Here is a 12,531-nt window from a genome sequence, read left to right as displayed (position 1 = left end):
CATATCATCTCTTAACCTCTTCTGCAGGTTAAAGATACCCAGCTCTCTAAGTCCCTCCTCATAAGGCATGGTATCCATAAGTTGGTCAACAGGTTCACATCAGGGCCACCATAAATCATAAATGACTTGAAAGCAGACAACAAATGTTAGCTCTCTGTCTTCTCCTCTCCAAACTAAACATACCCAGTTCCCTCTGCTGTTCCTCACAGGGCCTGGGGTTTCAAGACTTTCCCACTGACAAACGTCTCTTGCTGTTAAGGCCTTCTTTCTAATGTTTAGGTAGCATCCTTTTTTGTCATTTGAATCTTCTACTTGGGTCCTATCCTCTGGAGTCATCTTCTACATGACAGCTATCATATCAGTTCTCAGTCTTTTCAGGATCTGGAAGAAAAGCATCACTTTCTCCTGATGATGAAAACTAACCAATGTTGGCTCCAAGCTAACTTCCAATTGAGGGGTGAGGATATTCATATTGAATGCTGTGTCCAGTTAATAGTAATAAAATAATAATAATAGTTTTTATTTATATTTCCTGACTCTCTCTATGGATCTGGGCACCACAACTCAAGAAGGATGTGGACAAGCTAAAGGATGTCCAGAGGAGGGCAATCAAAATGGTAAAAGGTCTGGAAACTACCAAGCCTTCTGAGGAGTGGCTTATGGAGCTGGGAATGTTTATCCTGTAGAAGAGAAGATAAAGAGGTGACATGATAGACATGTTTAAATATTTGAAGGGATGTCATATTGAGGATGGAGCAAGCTTGTTTTCTGCTGTTCCAGAGATGGAACAATGGATGCAAACTGCAGTAAAAGAGATTCCACCTCAACACTATCACATTGGGGGGGAGGGTTTAAACGGGCATTAGACCATGAAAATTATGCAATCCTAGTGCAGATTTTCCCTATCATCAAGATTAAGGAGGATTTATCCCAGCAATAAACAGGTAATAACCAACAACAAATTGTGTGATTTTCATGGGCTAATCTCTGTTTAAACCCCCACTTTTCCCTGATTTTCCTCGTGTGATAAAGTCCTAGAATCTCTTGACAGTAAGAGCTGTTTGGCAGTGGAAAACTGCTGCCTTGGAGAGTGGTGGAGTCTTCTTCTTTGGAGGTTTTTAACCAGAGGCTGGACTGCCATCTATTGGGAGGGCTTCCATTGTGTCTTCTGGCACAGCAGAAGAGGATTGGACTGGATAGCCCTTGGGGGGTCTTTTCCATTTCTATAATTCTGTGATTCTGTTCCACAACCAAGCAAGGTGCCACCATTGAAAATTCGCTATTATGAGTTCTGAAAGACCTGCATGCCTTTGATTATTAGTTCTGGAGCAGATTTCAAGTCGTGGATCTCTAGATGGTCTGTTCCTAACTCTGTGCTTTCTGAAGAAGTCCTTCCTGTGGTCTGTCCCAGATTCTCCCACACCATTCAACTTCAGAGAATGGCCCAGGGGTCTGCTATTATGATATTATCTGCTATTATAAGAACAGGAGGAAAAATAGCATTCTGTCCACTTTCTCCACACCTTCCATTGTTTTATTCACCTTTACCAAGTCTTTGCTCACGCACCTTTTACAAAATTGGCACATTGTTCACAGGGTTTTTCTCCCGCCTTGTGATCACTTTTCTCTCCCTTTCTATCCTTCTCCAGGTGTGCAATCCTCCCACCTTTTTCTTTTTTCTTTTTCCCAGTGCAGCAACCAGAATTTGGTGGGCAGCTTCTTGTTTATGGTGCCAATGGCCAACCTGAAGAGGAAGAAAAAGAATCACAACGAAGGGACTTACATAAGAGAGAAAACCCGAGAGGCTTGGAGGCAGGAACAAGTTTTCTCAGCTGTAGGGTTTACGAAAAAAAGGCGTGTGCTCTTGATTCATAAAGGCATCCAGCAGCATCATGGGGGAGGTAATTCTTGCCCTGAGTTCAGGTCATTTGCAGCTGCAGGGAGAATCTCTTAGAGAGAGTGACAGCTACCAAGCTGGATGGGAGGAAAGGTTTCCTTGGATCGCCACCATGCCTGGCTCAGCCAAGGCAAGGAGGATGAGATGGTAAGAGGCCGTAGCCAGTTCATTCATTATTATTATTATAGTTTATTTCTATAGCACTGTAAATGTACTTGGCACAGTGTTCCTGAATGAAGGAGCTTTCCAGGTATTTCTATAAATCCACCTTACTGATGTATGGTCAAGACATTTTGGCTCTCCATGGAGATTTACTCACAGTTGAAAGTGAGCTCCCACCTTTCAGCTCCTGCTCAGTAAATGGAAGGTAACAGGCACTTGAGGGGGAAATGCTTTTAATATTTATGGGCAAACCTTTTCTTATCTCCTTAGTTCCTCCCCTGCTGTTCAAGGAATTGGCAGCAATGGTATAGTAGACATCTTTAGAAAAGGGTCTCTGGTGTTCTCCTGGACCTTTCAACGGTTTTCACTGCCAGTGCCAGCCATTGAAGTTTCCTTCAGGACTGCCCGCATGGCCAGGGGTCAGGGTGGGTGTCTGTTGGCATGTTAAGTGTCATGGATCACATCACAAGCCCCCTTAGGGAACAAGATTGTTATCTCAGGCATGCTGTTAGACCCAGTGGTGTTTTATGATAGTGAGGAAGCTGCTCAGTGCTTATCTTTAGTTGGTAGAAGAGCCACTGTTGTGCCTCTGGTGGAAACTTCTTATCTTCTTGTCTGCTTCAATGCACTTTATGAAAGCTCTCTGGAACACTCAGTTGGTTCAGAATGGCCCAGCATGACCAGGCCTAGCCATCAAGAGCATATTAATGACTACCCTTCATGAAGTTGACTTAGGAGATTACCGCACTAGGGTAAAAGCGTTCCCCAATGTGTTCTCACGGGCGCGAGCCTGGAACGTGATGAGGGCCAGAACGCTAGTTTATCGCACAGGGAACGCTGCCATCGCCGCCGGGCGTTCCAAATGTGTTCCAGGGAGGCCATTTCTGGGAATGGTTTTGAAACCGTTCCCAGAAATGGCCTCCCTGGAACACATTGGGAACACATTTGGAACGCCCGGCGGTGACAGCGGCGTTCCGCTGTGCGGTAAACTAGCGTTCTGGCCCTCATCACATTCCAGGCTCGCGCCCGTGAGAACGCATTGGGGAACGCTTTTACCCTAGTGCGGTAATCTCCCATGTTTCTGGATCACTTTAAGGTGCTGTCTTCAACCTCTAAAATTTCTACATCCTGGATCTGGAATACTGTGGGAGCCCTTAGGATCCACTGGGATTTGGTCTCAGGACCCTCTATGGATACCCAAATCCATGGAAGCTCAAGTCCTATGGCATAGTAAAATGGTGTCCTTTATATAAAACATCAAAATCAAGGTTTGCTTTTTGGAATTTATATATTTTTGGAATATTTTCAAACCATGGATGGTTGAATCTATGGCTAAAGAATCCATAGATATCGAGGGCTATCTATACTTTCAGAGATGCTCTGTATTCAAGACACAGCTGTTTACCATGCCTTTAAAAATCATTTTCAATGTTTTCATTTTTTTATTGCTTTGCTGTGTTTTTGTGTGCTTATTGTATCTTTTTTTAAAAAAAACATGTTTATATGCTGCCTTGTTGGTTTTCAGCAGTGATGCAGCTACACTTGTGTGTGTGTGTGTGTGTGTGTGTGTGTGTGCGTGTGTGTGAAAATGAGGGCATTGCTTCCCAAATAAGAATTATGTCCTCCTCCCAAATGATATTTTCCTTCCATCCCTAAATTTCTAGCATAGTATTTTTATTTTTATTTTTTGGCAGAAAGTGAGACACTGAAAATAATTCACACCTATACCTTAGCATTTTCTGTCTTAGATTTTTTTTGGCAACCATCTCTGTTCCTTTTCTCTGGCTGCTGAAACTATCTGCACGCTCAGCTGAAGTTTTATGTTACTGCAGTGTTAGAAACACTAGATGCTGTAGACTTTTCTGCTGTGATATTCAACCTACTAATATTCATTGGGTTCTTAGAAACCATTATCTTAATTCAAAGTTGGACTGGAGCTTGTGTAATGCAGTTGTCTCTGCTCCAGTTCAACCTGGTATAGGACTTTCTGTTGGAAATGAGATCACAGTCCTAGCACATCAAGATCTGTCTGTTTATCTTTAACTTCTGGTTAAAACAGAAAGAAATCCCAAAAAAATCACCTAGCAAAGCTATGTTTTTGGGAACAACTGGCTCTTAGCTTCTCAAAAGAAAAATCTTGGTATCAAAATATTTCATATTTTCCCCCCATAAATTTGGCTTTTCAGAAACATATTATTTTCCAGAAAGATAATTTATCAGCAAAGTAGCATTTCACCAGCATCTGGAAGCTGACCTTAAGGCAGGCCAGGGTCTTCTCTTACCTGGAGTGTTTGTGCTGTTGAATTGGGACGGATGCCTGTGGGCTGCTGAATCCACTCTGGGTTGTTGTCTGAACTTTAAAGATGCTATCCAAGGTGCTGAAATTATTTTGGCCATAAAATTCCAGGTCGAAGAAGCCATAGTCTCACTGTATTCTGCACTGGTCAGGCCTCTTCCAGAGTTTTGCATTCAGTTCTGAGTACCTCATTTTAAGAAGAAGGTAGACAAGTTGGAGGGGGTTCAGAGAAGGGCAATGAGGATGATAAGAGGTCTGGAAAACAAAACTTATGGGGAGAGGTTGAAAGATCTGGCATGGTCAGCCTGGTGAAGAGGAGACTGAAGGGTGAGATCATGGCACTCTTCAAATATCTTAAGGGCTGCCCCAGACAGGAGAGGCAGGCTGGTTCTCTGTTGCCCCAGAGGGTAAGACCCACAAGGAGGTCCACCTTGATGGTGGCTGCTTTGGGCTTGGGTCATGGGGTGAAGAGGGCAGGGGCAGCTGACAGGAAGGGAGGATTGGAGTCCAGAGGTGTTAAAGCATTATCAAACTGCATTAATTCTGCAGTGCAGATTAGACCTATGTCTATTAAATCACAAGGTCTCATCACAGCTCCACATGTAACTTGTTTGCTTTCCAGCAGTGTTCTGCTGTTTCTGCATCTACACTCATGTGCTAGGAAGTATCTTCTTTTCAATATTCCTCCTGCAAGGAGGGTCACTTTGGTGGCAGCAGCTTTGGGTTGGGGTCAGGAGGTGATGAAGATGGGGGTAGCTGACAGAAAGGGAGGATTTGGGGCTGGTGGTGGCCCTGGAGAAACAGCCAGGCACTTCTCTGCCCTGCTGGTAGGGAGAGGAGAAACCCAGGCCTGGAAACTGGGACTACAGAGGTGTGTGTGTGGTAGTGGTGGGGAGCTCTCCTTATTATCACCACCACCACCACCACCACCACCACCACCACCACCACCACCACCACCACCTTTATTACACACTGAAAATGAGAAAGCTCATGTAGAAGAGGGCAATAGCTGAAGAAAACACTATGAAATACATGGGCTGGTCTAAGTTGGCCATGTATTGTATTGTATTTGTACATTATAGCAGTGCCAACTGAACAGGACCTAAGAATGTTGCATTATACTAAACCAATTATTTATCTGCCAAGTTCAGACGTGCCTACAGCACTGGTGGGGAACTTAAGCCTTCCAGAAGCTGTTGAACTATAGCTTCCATCATGCGTTTGCACTAGCCAGGCTGGCTTAATCTGGTGAGCACTGGAGTCCAATGATGTTTGGAGGCCAGATGTTTCCCAGAAATGGCAGAAGATTCCTGGCATTTCAGACCAGAGTTTTCCCTCAGCCTTGCCTACTTCCAGGGGTGGAACATAGACTTTGTACACATATGGTCTCTTTTCCCCCACTGAGTTGTGATGTGCAACCTGTTCAGTGGATGAAAACAATTTTAATACTAAAATATGATGGAGAGAGCCAGTTACCATATGGGGATAGATTGGTGGTTGTTTGTTTGTTTTTAGTATTCTTTTCTGCCTCTGAAATTAATAATGTGCATTGCTGAATGATGTATTTTCCAGTGGGATAGTGTGCCTATGTGTGGATGTACTGGAATAAAGGTGTCAAACATACATTGTTATAACTCATGGACTAGAGTTTCTTTTTATGTTAATTCTCTGCATTAAATTGGTCCCACTGACTGAATACTGGAAAGATTCCTGGTCTCTTTGTGAGACCTTCATGGAAAAATAAAGCTCCAGGTCTTCATATGCCACCCCACCCCCCTTCGCCCTTAAAGTTCAGGCAACCAACTGAGGGATAAATCAGAATATTGGGTCAGAGGGATCTTTCACACTACAGTGGGCCCTCCACATTCACTGGGGCTAGGGGCACAGGATCCCCCACGAAAATGGAAAAACCTTTGGGAATGCCTCTTTAGGAATCTTTGGGTCCTCCAGTGCAGCTCTATGGTCAAGATCCATTGGAAGCTGATTATAGAAGTGGACTGTAGGACCTATAAATGCCTAGAGAAATGTTTGCTCTAGGAACATCCATCATGACATCTGATGAACATTGACAGTAAGAGTCATGCTGGAATACCTAGAGGTTCCTAGAATGCATTAATCAAATTTGTGGATAATCAAATCAGCAAAAGTCAAATCTCAAATGTAGAGAGCCGACTGTACACAGTTATAGCAGGATGGTTTCACAGGACACCTGGTAATAATAATAATAATAATAATAATAATAATAATAATAATAATATTTATTTATATTCTGCCTTTCTCGATAGGGAATCAAGATGGATTACAACAGGTATTAAAACATCAAACAGTTAAAACTGCGGTACAAACCTCCCAAAAAGGGAGGCCTGCTGGCGCCTGCTTTTCCTCCGCAGGGAAGCCACAGCCACCAAACCATGTGGCTTCCCTGCAGAGGAAAAAGAACCCATGAAAAGTGAGTTCTTTTTGCCCCGCAGGGCGGCCGTCATGACCCCAAAAACGTGGTGCAACGTGCAGACGCTATGTGTCTGTCACGTCACAATGACAACGCCCGTATACATGGGGCGCCGCCATTGTTACAGCGACGTGCCATACTAGGGTTAGGGACAGTGTGGTTGCCGCATGGCCCCTTAACCCTAGTATGGCACCAGTACGGGGCTTTAGCACTGTGTGTACCACACCAAAGTTACAGTCATGATTAAAAAGGAATAGCATATCCCAACCCTCCCCCCAAACATAAAACCCCAAAATAAAAACCAATTAAAAACAGATTAAACAATACAGGTGTTAAAAAGGGGGGGAAATCCTGTTAAAGGTTGGATAAAATAGAAAATGAGACCCAGATTGAGTTTTGGTTTGGGGGGGAGAGGGTTTTTTTTCTCTGGGGAAGGAAGTGGAGGTAATAATAATATCAGTAGTAAGGTGAGGGTAAACTAAAAAGGCTAATCTGGAAAGGCCTGCCGAAAGAGATCCATCTTAACAGCCTTTTTAAAGGCTTCTAAGGTGGTAATATGGCGGATCTTGTCCAGCAGGCCATTCCAGAGCCTAGGTAATACTGGTGCATTGTTTTTCCCCCACAGGAGATATTTGGCTACAAGACCCAAGGCTTCCGGAGGGCTTTTTGCATTGCTGGGTACATCCTGTCCTGCGGAGTCCTCTTGCTTCTCTTCTATTGGAAGCCAGAGTGGGACGTTTGGGCAAACTGTGCACCCTGTGACCTGGAGGAAGCCGATACCGTTTTGTTACGAACAACAGTAAGTCCCTTTGGCTTCTTCACATGCAGCTTGTATGAAGGAATGCTGAAAGGTTTTCAGGCCAACCAAGAAGGGAATGACCTAGAGCAGTGATTCCCAAACTTTTGTCCTCCAAATGCTTTGGACTTTGGCTCCTAGGATTCCTGGCAATTGGCTAAGCTGGCTGGGGCTTCTGGGAGTTGAAGTTCAAAACACTTGGAGGGAACCACTGACCTAGAGTCATGAAATGTTCATGCTATTCCACATATTCATTCCAAAATTCAATGCACTCTGCAGTTTTTTTCTCAAGTTTCTTTAAGCCTTCCCCCTTTAAAAAAATTATTTATGTCTGGTCACTGAAATACTGCTCTGCAGCTGCTATCCGCTCTGAATCATTTGGAAATTTCTGTTTAGCAACAGAAAATAGTCAGATGGTCATTCTGTTGAATAGGGAGGATAGTCTATGCATTCAAGCCCTAGATTCTTTAACACACTCATCGTCTTACCATCCCTGTGAGCAGATGCATTGTCCTGCAAAAAGAGAAGAACTTTCTGGAATTGCCCATGTTTTTTCTTTCAATGCCTTCTTTAATCAGCACAGCAAAATGAGTACCCAGCTTGTTGGGGGAAATTGGCTTACACATTGAAAATTGCTTAGGGAGTGCTTAAGTGCACTGATAAGCGGTATAGACATGTACTTGCTATTGCTATATTGCAAAGTCAACCTAGAGATAATCACTCAATTTGTTTCTGGTCAGCATTCAAACATTTCAGCATTAACTTTGCTGGCAGCTTCTGCATATCCAACTGTTCAAGAATGATAAACCCAGTGCATTCCTGGGATTTCTCTAGTGTCTCAGCAGTTGTTTTACCCGAGATTTGCTGATCTGCCATAATCGGGTCATGAACTCACTCAAAAATTTCAGGAGGTGACCCTGTTGGAGACCTCCCAGACTTTGCTGTACCTTTGTCTCAAAATCTCCATGCTGAAAGTTGGCATCCCATTTTTTCTCAGTTGAGTATGATGGGCACTTGTCACTCAGTGTTTGCATCATACACTCATGGATGTCCCTTGGAGTTTTCTTCTGTAGGAACAAGAGCTTCATGATGGTCTGGAGTTCAGCACTTGAAAACTCAACACTTTTCACTGAAATGGTTCTTTCAATTATCTGAAAAAATTTAGAAATTAGTTATGATGCTGCAAATTGGTAATTTACAATTCAGAAGAACACTTCTTCAAGTTACAGTGATAAAATTATGCTCAGATTTTGGGGAATGGGTTGGGCCAAGACTTTTTTCAGCAACCCCCCTCCCCCCCCCCCCCCAGTATATGTTCCTATGAGTGATGTTCCTCTACATGTTTAAGTCCATTTTCACTAATGAGGATTTTCTTTTTCCCTTGTGAATTCTTAGCAATTTGACCAATTTCACTAGATGTTCCATCCATAACCTTTGCTCAAGAATTATATTTTTCTTGCTCCAACAAGTGTGTGATGTTCTTCAATAGCTTCTGCACAAGAGAATTTATCACCTGTTTCTGTATTTGTCCCCCCAGGATGAGCTTCAAAGATATACCAGGAAGAAGGTGATATCTCTTGACCTGCTGAGTCTCCTGGACAGTGAAAAATTGGATCGCTTATTCAGTGAAGATGGGGAATCTGTCATAAACAGAGCCATAGCAAGGCCTGACTTGAAAGTAAGCTTTTCTTGGAATCAAGGAGTTAACTCTAGGCAAGAGGGTGAAGGATATGGAGAAAGTTATAGTTTATTTCTACTCTGTCCTGCACCATTGAGGAAGAAGCTGAATCAGCTTGAGGTTAGAGATGGGTAAAGTCAACAGGACCGGCCCCTGAAAATGTTTGAATATTTCAGAATTCAATCTAGACTCTTCTCACCTTGGACAGATGTCCAAGGTTCAAGGTCTTCCATGGACATCATGGGATCTTTTGGGACTCTCCATAGTGTCTTCTGTGGACATCATGGCACATTTTGGATGCTCCCTGGTGGGGATGAGAACCCTTCCCCACCAAACCTGTGTGGCTCCATAGGAACAAAAGGAGTCTTGTCCTTTGTGCAGAGGCTACAATTTGGCTAAGGCCTCCCATGGCAGTGGGAATGGTCAGAACCCACTCAATCTGCTGTTGATTCTGACAAATCCTCTTTCCAACCAAAATGCACTCTGCTCCCACCTCTATCTCCCCTTCCCCAATCTTGTTTCTGTATAGGGAAGGAATTGGCAGCAACTCTAAATGGAATCTAGGTTGCACCTGCATTGCAGCAATAATGCAAGTTTGGCACCACTTTAAGTGATGTAGCTCCATCCTGTGTAATCCTGGGATCTGTAGTTTTGCAAGGTCTGTAGCCTTCTCTGCCAAATAGTGCTAGTACCTCAAAAAACTACAAATCCTAGGATTCTGTAGGATGGAGCCATAGCAGGTAAATTGGTGCAAAACTGCATTATTTATAAATGCATCCCTGGTTGTTTCTAATATCTTTGCAATGTGTTGCTCTTGTAGGTGAAATACATCCAAGTACAAAAAGTCCGCTATATCTGGGATGTGTCTGAGAAAGTTTTTGTCAGAGTTGGGTGAGTTTTAAGTTACCGTACTGGTGGGGGATTCTGAAAAAAATAATAAAAAAAAAAGATTTTTGACTGAAATATAAGGCCACTTCTGTGTTGTCTCCTTTCCAGGTCACTTGAGGAGAGCTACACTTGTCATGAGATACACCACAAATTTGGAGATGGGCTGACGAGGAAACAGCAAGACCTCAGGTATCTTCCACAGCATGGTCAAGTCACAGTCAATGTTTTAGATTTTGACCTCCCTGTTTAGTTTCTTTTTTAACCCACTTTTGCTTAGCTGCTGTTTTGGAAATGGCTGAAATTGTGAGATCTCCGGTTGAAATACTCACGATGAGCACAAACTTAGTAGAATGTCTTCTACAAGCCTGGTGACCAAAAATATACAGCGGGACCTTGGTATCTGTTGGGGTTTGGTTGCAGGGCCTCCTGTGGATACCAAAATACATGGACGCTCAAGTCCCATTATATACAATAATGCCCCCTTTTAAAAAATGGCAATATCAAGGTTTGCTTTTTGGCTGTTTTGGGGGTGAGAAAAAATTTCCATGGGTGCATAATCCATGGATAGAAAGGGCTGGTGGTATTGATGCTGTCCCCTAAAATGCAATGTTTGTCCCCAGGAGTCTATTCTTAATTACTGACTAAGAACTGGATGGAATACACCTGGAAACTATTCCCCCTTGGAGATTTTTCAAAGATTGGCCATGAATACTGGAGGCTGAAGTCCTTGTGGGTTCAGAGTGAGGGGGGGAGGAATTACCCATAGTCTGAACTGGCTTTGCGATATCCTAACATGGTTGGGATCCCTATTTTGTAAGGACATATGAAATTAACTCATATTCTCCCTTTACACTATGGCTGGGTAATTCCTTGTCCAAGGAGACTAACAGTTCTCTTCTGTATCTCTGTTTCTCAGGAAATTGTTGTGTGGACCCAACGCCATTGAAATTGAAATACGGCCAATCTGGAAATTGCTTTTCAAAGAGGTAAGTGAGCACCTTCCTAGTCACACCTGATTGCTTTCCGAAAGGATTCCAGGACTTTTCTACCATACGCCAAAGGTGGTCCACGCCCCTCATCGCTGAATTTTCAGACCCTCTGATTAGGTTGGCTTTGTGGGCTGCAACAGGGTTATATTGGCAGAATTGTGTCTGATATTGTCATCATCAGATTGAACTACGGTGTTTTATTTAATTTATATGCCTCTTTTTCTCAATGTAGCCAAAAAGCATAGGGCCCAAGGTGGTTTACAAAGACTTTATGTTCTGCAAAGAAAAATTTTCTACTTTCCTGAACCAGAAGTTCCAGATGTGTTGGAATACAACTCATATCTTTCCCAGCGTGTGTGGCATGGCATCTGGAGTGATGGGAGTTGTAGTCAGTGTAACTGGGGGAAAGGCCAATTTTACTTTAGGATGAGCTAGGCTATAAATTAGGGTTGGCTGGTTTAAACCAGGTTGGTTGAAACCATGGTTTTAACGAAATGACTTAAAACAAAACGAAACCACACACACACAACGGCTCCTGTTTTTCAAAAAATAGATTATTCCTATATTGTTGTTGTTAACTGCCCTTGAGTCGCCTTTCCAAGCATTATTGTCTTTTCCAGTGAGTCATGCCTTCTCATGATGTGGCCAAATTGCAACAGCATCAACCTGTTCATCTTGGCTTCCAGGGAGATTTTAGGCTTCATCTGTCCTAGGACCCAACTGTTTGTCTTTTTGGCCATCCACAGTATCCTCAGCAATAATCTCTGGCACCATATCTCAACTGAGTTGATTTTCTTTTTATTCTCTTTCTTCATTGTCCAGCTCTCACATCTGTACATGGTGATGGAGAATACAATGGATTAGACAATTCTTAACGCTAGTGTTCAGCTGTATATCTTTACACTTAGGATTTTGTCTAGTTTTTTCATAGTTGCCCTTCCTATTCCTAATTTTCTGATGCAGTCTCCATTCTGATCAATGTTTGATCCAAGGTATGGGAAATCTTTAACTATTTTGATTAGTTAAATATTTTGATTTCCTCATTAACTAGGTTGTATTTATGTATTTCTTCCACATGGTCATTATTTTTGTTTTCTTTATGTTCAGCATTTTAGGCCTGCCTTTGCACTTTCTTTTTTGGCCTTCCTTAGGAATTGTTACAAGTCTGTGATGTCTTCTACTAGTATTATGGTGTCATCCACATATCATAGATTGTTGATATTCCTTCCTCCTATCTTCACTTCTCCTTCTTCTGTGCCCAAGCCTGCTTTTGTATTGTGTTTTCTGCATACAAGTTTGACAAACAGGGTGAAAGGATGCAGCCTTGCCTGATAGACAACAAAGGCTTAACTGTGGAAGGAGATACAGTTGCTGAT

General features: G+C 42.8%; 1 protein-coding gene across 1 annotated transcript in view; it reads left to right on the top strand.

Annotated features, from left to right (window-relative positions):
- The first annotated feature begins 1,752 nt into the window (after positions 1-1,752).
- The window catches only part of LOC149317941 (putative cation-transporting ATPase 13A5), a 49,274-nt gene continuing 38,495 nt past the window's right edge, over positions 1,753-12,531 (top strand). Inside the window, exons 1-6 of the mRNA XM_089508689.1 lie at positions 1,753-2,044; positions 7,430-7,603; positions 9,138-9,278; positions 10,099-10,169; positions 10,275-10,355; positions 11,083-11,152. Of these exons, the coding sequence (XP_089364815.1) occupies positions 1,979-2,044; positions 7,430-7,603; positions 9,138-9,278; positions 10,099-10,169; positions 10,275-10,355; positions 11,083-11,152 (603 nt within the window). The 5' untranslated portion in view covers positions 1,753-1,978. The remainder of the gene's footprint in view (positions 2,045-7,429; positions 7,604-9,137; positions 9,279-10,098; positions 10,170-10,274; positions 10,356-11,082; positions 11,153-12,531) is intronic.

Source organism: Sceloporus occidentalis, unplaced genomic scaffold (assembly GCF_023333645.1).
Source record: "Sceloporus occidentalis isolate IW3139 unplaced genomic scaffold, rSceOcc1.0.p SCAF_2, whole genome shotgun sequence".
Lineage (NCBI taxonomy): Eukaryota > Metazoa > Chordata > Lepidosauria > Squamata > Phrynosomatidae > Sceloporus > Sceloporus occidentalis.
Note: the sequence above shows the minus strand (reverse complement) of the source record. Positions and strands in the feature narration are given on the sequence as shown.